General features: G+C 49.3%; 1 protein-coding gene across 3 annotated transcripts in view; it reads right to left on the bottom strand.

The window, feature by feature from the left end:
• Positions 1-367: 367 nt before the first annotated feature.
• The window catches only part of dus1l (dihydrouridine synthase 1-like (S. cerevisiae)), a 17,701-nt gene continuing 5,747 nt past the window's right edge, over positions 368-12,321 (bottom strand). The window contains exons 6-14 of one of the 3 annotated variants that reach the window (XM_071392260.1): positions 12,003-12,085; positions 10,994-11,097; positions 9,950-10,097; positions 9,706-9,802; positions 4,568-4,656; positions 4,144-4,310; positions 3,526-3,563; positions 1,681-1,756; positions 368-1,579 (exon numbers count right to left, since the gene is read on the bottom strand). In XM_071392260.1, the coding sequence (XP_071248361.1) occupies positions 1,419-1,579; positions 1,681-1,756; positions 3,526-3,563; positions 4,144-4,310; positions 4,568-4,656; positions 9,706-9,802; positions 9,950-10,097; positions 10,994-11,097; positions 12,003-12,085 (963 nt within the window). In that variant the 3' untranslated portion in view covers positions 368-1,418. Of the gene's footprint in view, positions 1,580-1,680; positions 1,757-2,324; positions 2,511-3,525; positions 3,564-4,143; positions 4,311-4,567; positions 4,657-9,705; positions 9,803-9,949; positions 10,098-10,993; positions 11,098-12,002; positions 12,086-12,321 lie in introns of those variants that run through there. The other 2 variants (XM_071392277.1, XM_071392268.1) reach the window with 2 other exon arrangements.

Genomic DNA, 12,321 nt, shown 5'->3' with positions numbered 1-12,321 from the left:
CAGGTAGCCCCCCCCCCCCCTGTTTTGTTCCGTTTGGTTCCTAGTAATGGTGTGTTCAAGACGACTTGGAAACTTGAAGATGAGGCCCCAGGTTTCCCACTTGGAAAGTATCAGAATCAACAAATAGATAGCTCTATGCAAATAACTTACGTTCATTTTAACTCGAAGTTTGAAGTTTCCGACTTGTCATGAATGCACCATAAACACATCCCAGGCTGTTACACATCAGAATGAGCAGGAGTTTTACCACATGGCCAGACCAGGGCCCGTATCCACCAAGCATCTCAGAGTAGGAGTGCTGATCTAGGATCAGTTTAGATCATAATGAATAAGACCTATATGGACAGATCTCAGATCATTTAAAAAAAAAATTAACTAGGCATGTCAGTTAAGAACAAATTCTTATTTACAATGACGGCCTACCGGGGAACAGTGGGTTAACTTCCTTGTTCAGGAGCAGAACGACAGATTTTTACCTTGTCAGCTCGGGGATTCAATCTAGCAACCTTTCGGTTACTGGCCCAAAGCTCTAACCACTAGACTACCTGCCGCCCCAACAATGATGAATAATGAATATGTTGAACAGCTCTCAGATCAGCATCCCTACCCTAAAATACTTTCTGGAGACAGGCCTAGAAAACAAACTCCAAGCCCTACACATCACACAGGTACACATTAAGACTAGGCGCTTGATGAAAAATGATATATATATTTTTTTTAAACGGACTGACTTCTGTTGGACAGAGAGTCACCATTCTAACAGTCAGGTGATAAAATATCATTCTAGTTCAGGGGGAAAACATGACAAAGATCAACAGGAAATAGTCCCATTATTTACCACAACCAAAAGACAAATAAATGTAGAGATTGAGCAGTACTGGGATAGTACTGTTACGACTGAGCTTTTCCTCCTTCCAGACACGGCTGTAGACCAACTAGAAAGACCCAGATGGAACTGCACTTTTTGGGGTGAATCTCTGACTTCAAAGCTACTTGTTATGCTAAAGTCCAAGAGAGAAATTAGTCCATCCATTACATCAGTCCCAGTGGAGCTAGTCCAGGAAGACTCCCCCAGTCAGTCAGGTAGGAGGAGTCTATCCATTACATCAGTCCCAGTGGAGCTAGTCCAGGAAGACTCCCCCAGTCAGTCAGTCAGGAGGAGGGCGTAGTGGTGAAACCCCATCTAAGCCAGTTCAGCACAGCAGCAACGGAGGACAGTGGTGAGTTTGTATGAGACAGGATGGATGCACACGTGTGTTCCTTACAATACGTTCTTGTGTCTCTGTATACTGTTGATGGATAAAGTTTCTCACATCCTGCTGTGTGTGTGTGTGTGTGTGTGTGTGTGTGTGTGTGTGTGTGTGTGTGTGTACTGCTCTACGTCTGAATGGATGTCTATGTCCCTGTTAGTCCATGTCTCAGGACACAGTCTGTCCTCTGTGGGGGTCTGTTGGGGTGCTGAGGGTCCCGTTCAACAATCCTCCATCCTCTTCCTCCTGTAATCCTCTGCTCTTTCCCTCCTCCTCTTCCCGCTCTGACTTCTGTTTCTCTGCCTTGGTCTTGAACCTCAGCCCGTGACCTGTAAACCAGACGAGAGGAAATAAATGATATATCAGAGAAAGACAGCTGTGTGTGTGTGTGTTTGTGTGTGTGTGTGTGTGTGTGTGTGTGTGGACTCACTTGGGCAGTCTGCCACCTCCTTGTAGGCCTTCTTTTTACAGCAGCCTCGACACAGGTTGAATACACACTGATTACCCTACAGAGAGAGAGAGAGGGTTAGGGACCTGGAGAGAGAGAGGGGGGGGGGGGGTTAGGGACTTGGAGAGGGGGGGGGGGGGGTGTTAGGGACCTGGAGAGAGTGAGGGGGTTAGGGAGAGAGAGAGAGGGTTAGGGCCCGGGAGAGAGGGAGAGGGTTGGGGCCCGGGAGAGAGGGGTTAGGGAGAGAGAGAGAGAGGGGGTTAGGCCCCGGGAGAGAGAGAGAGGGTTAGGCCCCGGGAGAGAGAGAGGGTTAGGGCCCGGGAGAGAGAGAGAGGGTTAGGCCCCGGGAGAGAGAGAGAGGGTTAGGGCCCGGGAGAGAGAGAGAGGGTTAGGGCCCGGGAGAGAGAGAGAGGGTTAGGGCACGGGAGAGAAAGAGAGGGTTAGGGCCCGGGAGAGAGAGAGAGGGTTAGGGAGAGAGTGAGAGGGTTAGGGCCCGGGAGAGAGAGAGGGTTAGGGCCCGGGAGAGAGAGAGGGTTAGGGAAAGAGAGAGAGGGTTAGGGCCCGGGAGAGAGAGAGAGGGTTAGGGCCCGGGAGAGAGAGAGGGTTAGGGCCCTAGAGAGAGAGAGGGTTAGGGCCCGGGAGGTACAAAATTGCGCCAACAGACATGGCAGCTCTGCTTCTAGCTCCTAGGAATCTGACCTGCATACGTAACACTATTATACACAGTCAGTCAGGACACGTTCTCCATTGAACCTAGTCCAGGGCTAAACTTCATCTGTATTGAGGAATCTGGTGAGTGACGCCCTCTCATCCTACACATGGTAATGAGGAACAGAGTGAAGAGGTTACTACACATGGTAACGAGGAACAGGGTGAAGAGGTGTTTACACATGGTAATGAGGAACAGGGTGAAGAGGTGTTTACACATGGTAATGAGGAACAGGGTGAAGAGGTGTTTACACATGGTAATGAAGAACAGGGTGAAGAGGTTGCTACACATGGTAATGAGGAACAGGGTGAAGAGGTGTTTACACATGATAATGAGGAACAGGGTGAAGAGGTGTTTACACATGGTAATGAGGAACAGGGTGAAGAGGTGTTTACACATGGTAATGAAGAACAGGGTGAAGAGGTTGCTACACATGGTAATGAGGAACAGGGTGAAGAGGTGTTTACACATGGTAATGAGGAACAGGGTGAAGAGGTGTTTACACATGGTAATGAGGAACAGGGTGAAGAGGTGTTTACACACGGTAATGAGGAACAGGGTGAAGAGGTGTTTACACATGGTAACGAGGAACAGGGTGAAGAGGTGTTTACACATGGTAATAAGGAACAGGGTGAAGAGGTGTTTACACATGGTAATGAGGAACAGGGTGAAAATGTGTTTACACATGGTAATGAGGAAACAGGGTGATCATGTGTTTACACATGGTAATGAGGAACATGGTGAAGAGGTGTTTACACATGGTAATGAGGAACAGGGTGAAGAGGTTACTACACATGATAATGAGATACAGGGTGAAGAGGTGTTTACACATGGTAATGAGGTACAGGGTGAAGAGGTGTTTACACACTGTAATGAGGAACAGGGTGAAGAGGTGTTTACACACTGTAATGAGGAACAGGGTGAAGAGGTGTTTACACATGGTAATGAGGAACAGGGTGAAGAGGTGTTTACACACGGTAATGAGGAACAGGGTGAAGAGGTGTTTACACACGGTAATGAGGAACAGGGTGAAGAGGTGTTTACACATGGTAATGAGGAACAGGGTGAAGAGGTGTTTACACATGGTAATGAGGAACAGGGTGAAGAGGTCCACTCACCTTTGGATTTCCACACTGCTCACACTTGATGTACTTTGCTGCAGAGAAAACAGGGGCAACACAGAGGTTATCTACTGTACTGTAGGCTGAGGCTCTGTAGCATTATAAACTGGGTGGTTACAGCCCTGAATGCTGATTGGCTGACAGCCGTGGTATATCAGACCGCATACCACGGGTATGACAAAACATATACCAATATACCACGGCTAAGGGCTGTTCTTACGCAGACGCAACGCGGAGTGCCTGGACACAGACCTTAGCCGTGGGATATTGGCCATATACCACACACCCCCGAGGTGCCTTATTGCTGTTATAAACTGGTTACCAACGTAATTAGAGCAGTAAAAATACATGTTTTGACATACACTGGGTGGTTCGAGCCCTGAATGCTGATTGGCTGACAGCTGTGGTATATCAGACGGTAGGTACACCACGGGTATGACAAAACATGTAGTTTCACTGCCCTAATTACGTTGGTAACCAGTTTATAACAGCAATAAGGCACCTTGGGGGTGTGTGGTATATGGCCAATATCCCACGGCTAAGGGCCTTATTGCTTAATTAGACGGGAGACAGAGAGGACAGGTGACTGCAGTACTACGAGGAGAAATAACTCACGTTTCTGCTCGGGACAGAAGTTCTTGTAGGGGTTTCTGGCTTTCTTCTTCTGTTTGTTTTTGGAGAGGGCATCGCTCGCCCCGTCCGAGTCCTCTTGTGACAACGCCCTCTTGTGACACACTGCCTTCACCTCCGTACCGTTACCGTTAGCAACCGGATCCTTCGGCCTGGCAGGAACAATGTTCATTGTCACGTCGACATGTTACGGTTTCTATGTGTGTGGACTGATGACTTTGATCTTCTAATCAAATAACATTTTATTGGTCACAGATGTTAATGCGAGTGTAGTAAAATGCTTGTGCTTCTAGTTCTGACCGTACAGTAATATCTAACAAGTAATCTAACAATTCCACAACAACTACCTAATAAACACAAATCTAAGTAAAGGAATGTACACAGATCTCAACAGGAAATTGTCACTCACACTGGTCTGACGTACGGCTGGCAGATCCAATGAGGGAATGGCAGCCCAACCACCTGCCCCGCCTCCTCTCCTCCATTGGTTATCTCCTCCTGCAGAGGTTAAACAAATGAGAATGGAACCAGTGTCATCATCTAGCTGTGTTAGGAGGGGGGAGAAGAGAGGGAGGAGGGAGAAGAGGGGGGTGAGGGGGAGGGGGGAGAAGAGGGGGAGGAGGGGGAAGAGGGGGAAGAGGGGGGGAGGGGGAAGAGGGGGGGAGAGGGGGGAGAGGGGGGAGAGGGGGAGGAGAGAGATGGGGAGGAGAGAGATTGGGAGGAGAGAGAGGGGGAAGAGAGAGGGATGAGGGGGAGGAGAGAGGGATGAGGGGGGAGGAGAGAGGGATGAGGGGGAAGAAGAGGGGGATAAGGGGGAAGAAGAGGGGGATGAGGGGGAAGAAGAGGGGGATGAGGGGGAGGGGGAGAAGAGGGAGAAGAGGAGGAGAAGAGGGAGAAGAGGAATTGGTGAGGAAGACAAACTAAAAAGGAGTAAAACATTTTGGGGAGGAGGGAAGGAAAGGTGAAAAACAGAATGATCCCTCAGTACCTGGCAGTGTAGTTAACCCTAACCTTAGGTACCTGGCAGTGTAGTTAACCCTAACCTTAGGTACCTGGCAGTGTAGTTAACCCTAACCTTAGGTACCTGGCAGTGTAGTTAACCCTAACCCTCAGTACCTGGCAGTGTAGTTAACCCTAACCCTCAGTACCTGGCAGTGTAGTTAACCCTAACCCTAGGTACCTGGCAGTGTAGTTAACCCTAACCCTAGGTACCTGGCAGTGTAGTTAACCCTAACCCTCAATACCTGGCAGTGTAGCTAACCCTAACCCTCAGTACCTAGCAGTGTAGCTAACCCTAACCCTCAGTACCTGGCAGTGTAGCTAACCCTAACCTTAGGTACCTGGCAGTGTAGTTAACCCTAACCCTCAGTACCTGGCAGTGTAGTTAACCCTAACCCTCAGTACCTGGTAGTGTAGTTAACCCTAACCCTCAGTACCTGGCAGTGTAGTTAACCCTAACCCTCAGTACCTGGTAGTGTAGTTAACCCTAACCCTCAGTACCTGGCAGTGTAGTTAACCCTAACCCTCAGTACCTAGCGGTGTAGTTAACCCTAACCCTCAGTACCTGGCGGTGTAGCTAACCCTAACCCTCAGTACCTAGCAGTGTAGTTAACCCTAACCCTCAGTACCTGGCAGTGTAGTTAACCCTAACCCTCAGTACCTAGCAGTGTAGTTAACCCTAACCCTCAGTACCTGGCAGTGTAGTTAACCCTAACCCTCAGTACCTGGTAGTGTAGCTAACCCTAACCCTCAGTACCTGGCAGTGTAGTTAACCCTAACCCTCAGTACCTGGCAGTGTAGCTAACCCTAACCCTCAGTACCTGGTAGTGTAGCTAACCCTAACCCTCAGTACCTGGCAGTGTAGCTAACCCTAACCCTCAGTACCTCGCAGTGTAGTTAACCCTAACCCTCAGTACCCGGTAGTGTAGCTAACCCTAACCCTCAGTACCCGGCAGTGTAGCTAACCCTAACCCTCAGTACCCGGCAGTGTAGTTAACCCTAACCCTCAGTACCTGGCAGTGTAGTTAACCCTAACCCTCAGTACCTGGCAGTGTAGTTAACCCTAACCCTCAGTACCTGGCAGTGTAGGTAACCCTAACCCTCAGTACCTGGCAGTGTAGGTAACCCTAACCCTCAGTACCTGGCAGTGTAGGTAACCCTAACCCTCAGTACCTGGCAGTGTAGGTAACCCTAACCCACAGTACCTGGCAGCGTAGTTAACCCTAACCCTCAGTACCTGGCAGTGTAGTTAACCCTAACCCTCAGTACCTGGCAGCGTAGCTAACCCTAGCCTTCAGTACCTGGCAGTGTAGTTAACCCTAACCCTTGGTACCTGGCAGCGTAGCTAACCCTAGGTACCTGGCAGTGTAGTTAACCCTAGGTACCTGGCAGTGTAGTTAACCCTAGGTACCTGGCAGTGTAGTTAACCCTAGGTACCTGGCAGTGTAGTTAACCCTAACCCTCGGTACCTGGCAGTGTAGCTAACCCTAACCCTTGGTACCTGGCAGTGTAGTTGACCCTAACCCTTGGTACCTGGCAGCGTAGCTAACCCTAACCCTCAGTACCTGGCAGCGTAGCTAACCCTAACCCTTGGTACCTGGCAGTGTAGCTAACCCTCAGTACCTGGCAGTGTAGCTAACCCTCAGTACCTGGCAGTGTAGCTAACCCTCAGTACCTGGCAGTGTAGCTAACCCTAACCCTTGGTACCTGGCAGTGTAGCTAACCCTCAGTACCTGGCAGTGTAGCTAACCCTAACCCTCGGTACCTGGCAGTGTAGCTAACCCTAACCCTTGGTACCTGGCAGTGTAGCTAACCCTAACCCTTGGTACCTGGCAGTGTAGCTAACCCTAACCCTTGGTACCTGGCAGTGTAGCTAACCCTAACCCTTGGTACTTGGCAGTGTAGCTAACCCTAACCCTTGGTACCTGGCAGTGTAGTTAACCCTAACCCTTGGTACCTGGCAGCGTAGCTAACCCTAGCCTTCAGTACCTGGCAGTGTAGTTAACCCTAACCCTTGGTACCTGGCAGCGTAGCTAACCCTAGGTACCTGGCAGTGTAGTTAACCCTAGGTACCTGGCAGTGTAGTTAACCCTAGGTACCTGGCAGTGTAGTTAACCCTAGGTACCTGGCAGTGTAGTTAACCCTAACCCTCGGTACCTGGCAGTGTAGCTAACCCTAACCCTTGGTACCTGGCAGTGTAGTTGACCCTAACCCTTGGTACCTGGCAGCGTAGCTAACCCTAACCCTCAGTACCTGGCAGCGTAGCTAACCCTAACCCTTGGTACCTGGCAGTGTAGCTAACCCTCAGTACCTGGCAGTGTAGCTAACCCTCAGTACCTGGCAGTGTAGCTAACCCTCAGTACCTGGCAGTGTAGCTAACCCTAACCCTTGGTACCTGGCAGTGTAGCTAACCCTCAGTACCTGGCAGTGTAGCTAACCCTAACCCTTGGTACCTGGCAGTGTAGCTAACCCTAACCCTTGGTACCTGGCAGTGTAGCTAACCCTAACCCTTGGTACCTGGCAGTGTAGCTAACCCTAACCCTTGGTACCTGGCAGTGTAGCTAACCCTAACCCTTGGTACTTGGCAGTGTAGCTAACCCTAACCCTTGGTACCTGGCAGTGTAGTTAACCCTAACCCTTGGTACCTGGCAGTGTAGTTAACCCTTGGTACCTGGCAGTGTAGTTAACCCTAACCCTCAGTACCTGGCAGTGTAGTTAACCCTAACCCTAGGTACCTGGCAGTGTAGTTAACCCTAACCCTTGGTACCTGGCAGTGTAGTTAACCCTAACCCTCAGTACCTGGCAGTGTAGTTAACCCTAACCCTTGGTACCTGGCAGTGTAGTTAACCCTAACCCTCAGTACCTGGCAGTGTAGTTAACCCTCAGTACCTGGCAGTGTAGCTAACCCTCAGTACCTGGCAGTGTAGTTAACCCTAACCCTCAGTACCTGGCAGTGTAGTTAACCCTAACCCTCAGTACCTGGCAGTGTAGTTAACCCTAACCCTTGGTACCTGGCAGTGTAGCTAACCCTAGGTACCTGGCAGTGTAGCTAACCCTAGGTACCTGGCAGTGTAGCTAACCCTAACCCTAGGTACCTGGCAGTGTAGCTAACCCTAACCCTAGGTACCTGGCAGTGTAGCTAACCCTAACCCTTGGTACCTGGCAGTGTAGCTAACCCTAACCCTTGGTACCTGGCAGTGTAGCTAACCCTAACCCTTGGTACCTGGCAGTGTAGTTAACCCTAACCCTTGGTACCTGGCAGTGTAGTTAACCCTAACCCTCAGTACCTGGCAGTGTAGTTAACCCTCAGTACCTGGCAGTGTAGCTAACCCTCAGTACCTGGCAGTGTAGTTAACCCTAACCCTCAGTACCTGGCAGTGTAGTTAACCCTAACCCTCAGTACCTGGCAGTGTAGTTAACCCTAACCCTTGGTACCTGGCAGTGTAGCTAACCCTAGGTACCTGGCAGTGTAGCTAACCCTAGGTACCTGGCAGTGTAGCTAACCCTAACCCTAGGTACCTGGCAGTGTAGCTAACCCTAACCCTAGGTACCTGGCAGTGTAGCTAACCCTAACCCTTGGTACCTGGCAGTGTAGCTAACCCTAACCCTTGGTACATGGCAGTGTAGCTAACCCTAACCCTTGGTACCTGGCAGTGTAGTTAACCCTAACCCTTGGTACCTGGCAGTGTAGTTAACCCTTGGTACCTGGCAGTGTAGTTAACCCTAACCCTCAGTACCTGGCAGTGTAGTTAACCCTAACCCTAGGTACCTGGCAGTGTAGTTAACCCTAACCCTTGGTACCTGGCAGTGTAGTTAACCCTAACCCTCAGTACCTGGCAGTGTAGTTAACCCTAACCCTTGGTACCTGGCAGTGTAGTTAACCCTAACCCTCAGTACCTGGCAGTGTAGTTAACCCTCAGTACCTGGCAGTGTAGCTAACCCTCAGTACCTGGCAGTGTAGTTAACCCTAACCCTCAGTACCTGGCAGTGTAGTTAACCCTAACCCTCAGTACCTGGCAGTGTAGTTAACCCTAACCCTTGGTACCTGGCAGTGTAGCTAACCCTAGGTACCTGGCAGTGTAGCTAACCCTAACCCTAGGTACCTGGCAGTGTAGCTAACCCTAACCCTAGGTACCTGGCAGTGTAGCTAACCCTAGGTACCTGGCAGTGTAGCTAACCCTAGGTACCTGGCAGTTTAGCTAACCCTAGGTACCTGGCAGTGTAGCTAAACCCTAACCCTAGGTACCTGGCAGTGTAGTTAACCCTAACCCTTGGTACCTGGCAGTGTAGTTAACCCTAGGTACCTGGCAGTGTAGTTAACCCTAACCCTAGGTACTTGGCAGTGTAGTTAACCCTAACCCTAGGTACTTGGCAGTGTAGTTAACCCTAACCCTAGGTACCTGGCAGTGTAGTTAACCCCAACCCTAGGTACTTGGCAGTGTAGTCAACCCTAACCCTAGGTACCTGGCAGTGTAGCTAACCCTAGGTACCTGGCAGTGTAGCTAACCATAATGCTTGGTACCTGGCAGCGTAGTTAACCCTAGGTACCTGGCAGCGTAGTCGGAGTTGTCTGCTGACCTCTGTCAGCCCCTGCAGGTTCTTCACCTTGGCCAGCTCCTCTCTCAGGTCCTTGTGGATCTGCAGCCTGGAGAAACACTAACAAATAAACACACAGATTGTGGCGAGAGTGAAGTACTGAGTGTGTGTGTGTGTCCCTCCGGGTGTGTGTGTCCCTCCGGGAGTGTGTGTGTCCGTGTGTGTGTGTCCCTCCGTGTGTGTGTGTGTTACATACGTGTGGTGCCAGAGCTTGAAGAGGTGTGCTCTGACATAGGACAGGGTACAGGGAGGGTACTGACTGACCACCTCCAGATACTCCTCAGCCATCTCCCATACAGGAGGGCTGAGACCCTCAAACAGAGCTGGGTTATGGAGGTTCCCCTCTGGAAACACACACAGAGAGAGAGAGAAACACACACAGAGAGAGAGAAACACACAGAGAGAGAGAGAGAGAAACACACAGAGAGAGAGAGAAACACACAGAGAGAGAGAGAGAAACACACAGAGAGAGAGAGAGAAACACACACAGAGAGAGAGAGAAACACACACAGAGAGAGAGAGAAACACACAGAGAAAGAGAGAAACACACACAGAGAGAGAGAGAAACACACACAGAGAGAGAGAGAAACACACAGAGAGAGAGAGAGAGAAACACACACAGAGAGAGAGAGAAACACACACAGAGAGAGAGAGAAACACACACAGAGAGAGAGAGAAACACACACAGAGAGAGAGAGAAACACACAGAGAAAGAGAGAAACACACACAGAGAGAGAGAAACACACAGAGAGAGAGAAACACACACAGAGAGAGAGAGAAACACACACAGAGAGAGAGAAACACACACAGAGAGAGAGAAACACACACAGAGAGAGAGAAACACACACAGAGAGAGAGAAACACACACAGAGAGAGAGAAACACACACAGAGAGAGAGAAACACACACAGAGAGAGAGAGAAACACACACAGAGAAAGAGAGAAACACACACAAAGAGAGAGAAACACACACAGAGAGAGAGAAACACACACAGAGAGAGAGAGAAACACACACAGAGAAAGAGAGAAACACACACAGAGAGAGAACCATACACACACAGACACATGAGAGAGAGAGAGAAACACACAGAGAGAGAGAGAGAGAGAAACACACACAGAGAGAGAGAGAACCATACACACACAGACACATGAGAGAGAAAGTGATAAACACAAATTAGTAGGTGTTATGACTCTTGGGAGACTAATTACTCAAGGTGAGGCGGAGGTGTGTGTGTGTGTACCTGCACTCATCACCCCCTGTACTCCAGTCTCCTCCATACACTGCTCCACATCACTCAGGTGTTGGATGTTACCGTTAGCAAACACAGGGATGTTAACAGCGTTCCTATAGCAACAACACGTACAGAGAGATAGAGAGTGACTGTTTAATAAACCCAGTACAATCACATGATCAGCTATGTCACAATAGAATAGAGTACTAGAGTACAGTAGAATATAATAGAATGTTTTCCTGTGAAGAAACTTCTTGGAGACGTACGAGACTACACAAACTGTCTCCAACTACACAGCAGAGACCTACTAGACTACACAAACTGTCTGCAACTACACGGCAGAGACAGACTACACAAACTGTCTGCAACTACACGGCAGAGACAGACTACACAAACTGTCTCCAACTACACAGCAGAGACCTACTAGACTACACAAACTGTCTGCAACTACACGGCAGAGACCTACTAGACTACACAAACTGTCTGCAACTACACAGCAGAGACCTACTAGACTACACAAACTGTCTGCAACTACACAGCAGAGACCTACTAGACTACACAAACTGTCTGCAACTACACAGCAGAGACCTACTAGATTACACAAACTGTCTCCAACTACACAGCAGAGACCTACTAGACTACACAAACTGTCTGCAACTACACAGCAGAGACCTACTAGACTACACAAACTACCTCCAACTACACAGCAGAGACCTACTAGACTACACAAACTGTCTCCAACTACACAGCAGAGACCTACTAGACTACACAAACTGTCTGCAACTACACAGCAGAGACCTACTAGACTACACAAACTGTCTCCAACTACACAGCAGAGACATACTAGACTACACAAACTGTCTGCAACTACACTGCAGAGACCTACTAGACTACACAAACTACCTCCAACTACACAGCAGAGACCTACTAGACTACACAAACTGTTTCCACCTGACAAACATAATATTGGTTATTCTCTGTAGTCTTTATTTAACTGTGAGGGAACTGCAGTGTTTACCGTACAGCCTTGATGTGTTCCCAGCTAGCGATGCCTGTCGCGGGTCCTTTCTGGTCCTTGGTCCGACCGTGGACGGTCAGCAGCTGAGACAGAGATGGAGATGGAGAGGTCTGAATGAAAAGACTGCCTACCTGGTTAAATTTAAATTAAATGAGTGTGTCTGTGTGTTGCTATGGAGAGAGACAGCATAGGTGACACTGCAGTACTACGAGGAACATTTTTGATGAGGCTCTCTTGTTCAAATATTTGTAAGTGGACTGGAGGCAGGGCATGAAAGGGATAACGAATCCAGTTGTTTGTGTCATTCGTTTCGAGAAAG

Source organism: Salvelinus alpinus, chromosome 1 (assembly GCF_045679555.1).
Source record: "Salvelinus alpinus chromosome 1, SLU_Salpinus.1, whole genome shotgun sequence".
Classification (NCBI taxonomy): domain Eukaryota; kingdom Metazoa; phylum Chordata; class Actinopteri; order Salmoniformes; family Salmonidae; genus Salvelinus; species Salvelinus alpinus.
This window is presented reverse-complemented; position numbering and strand designations above follow the sequence as displayed.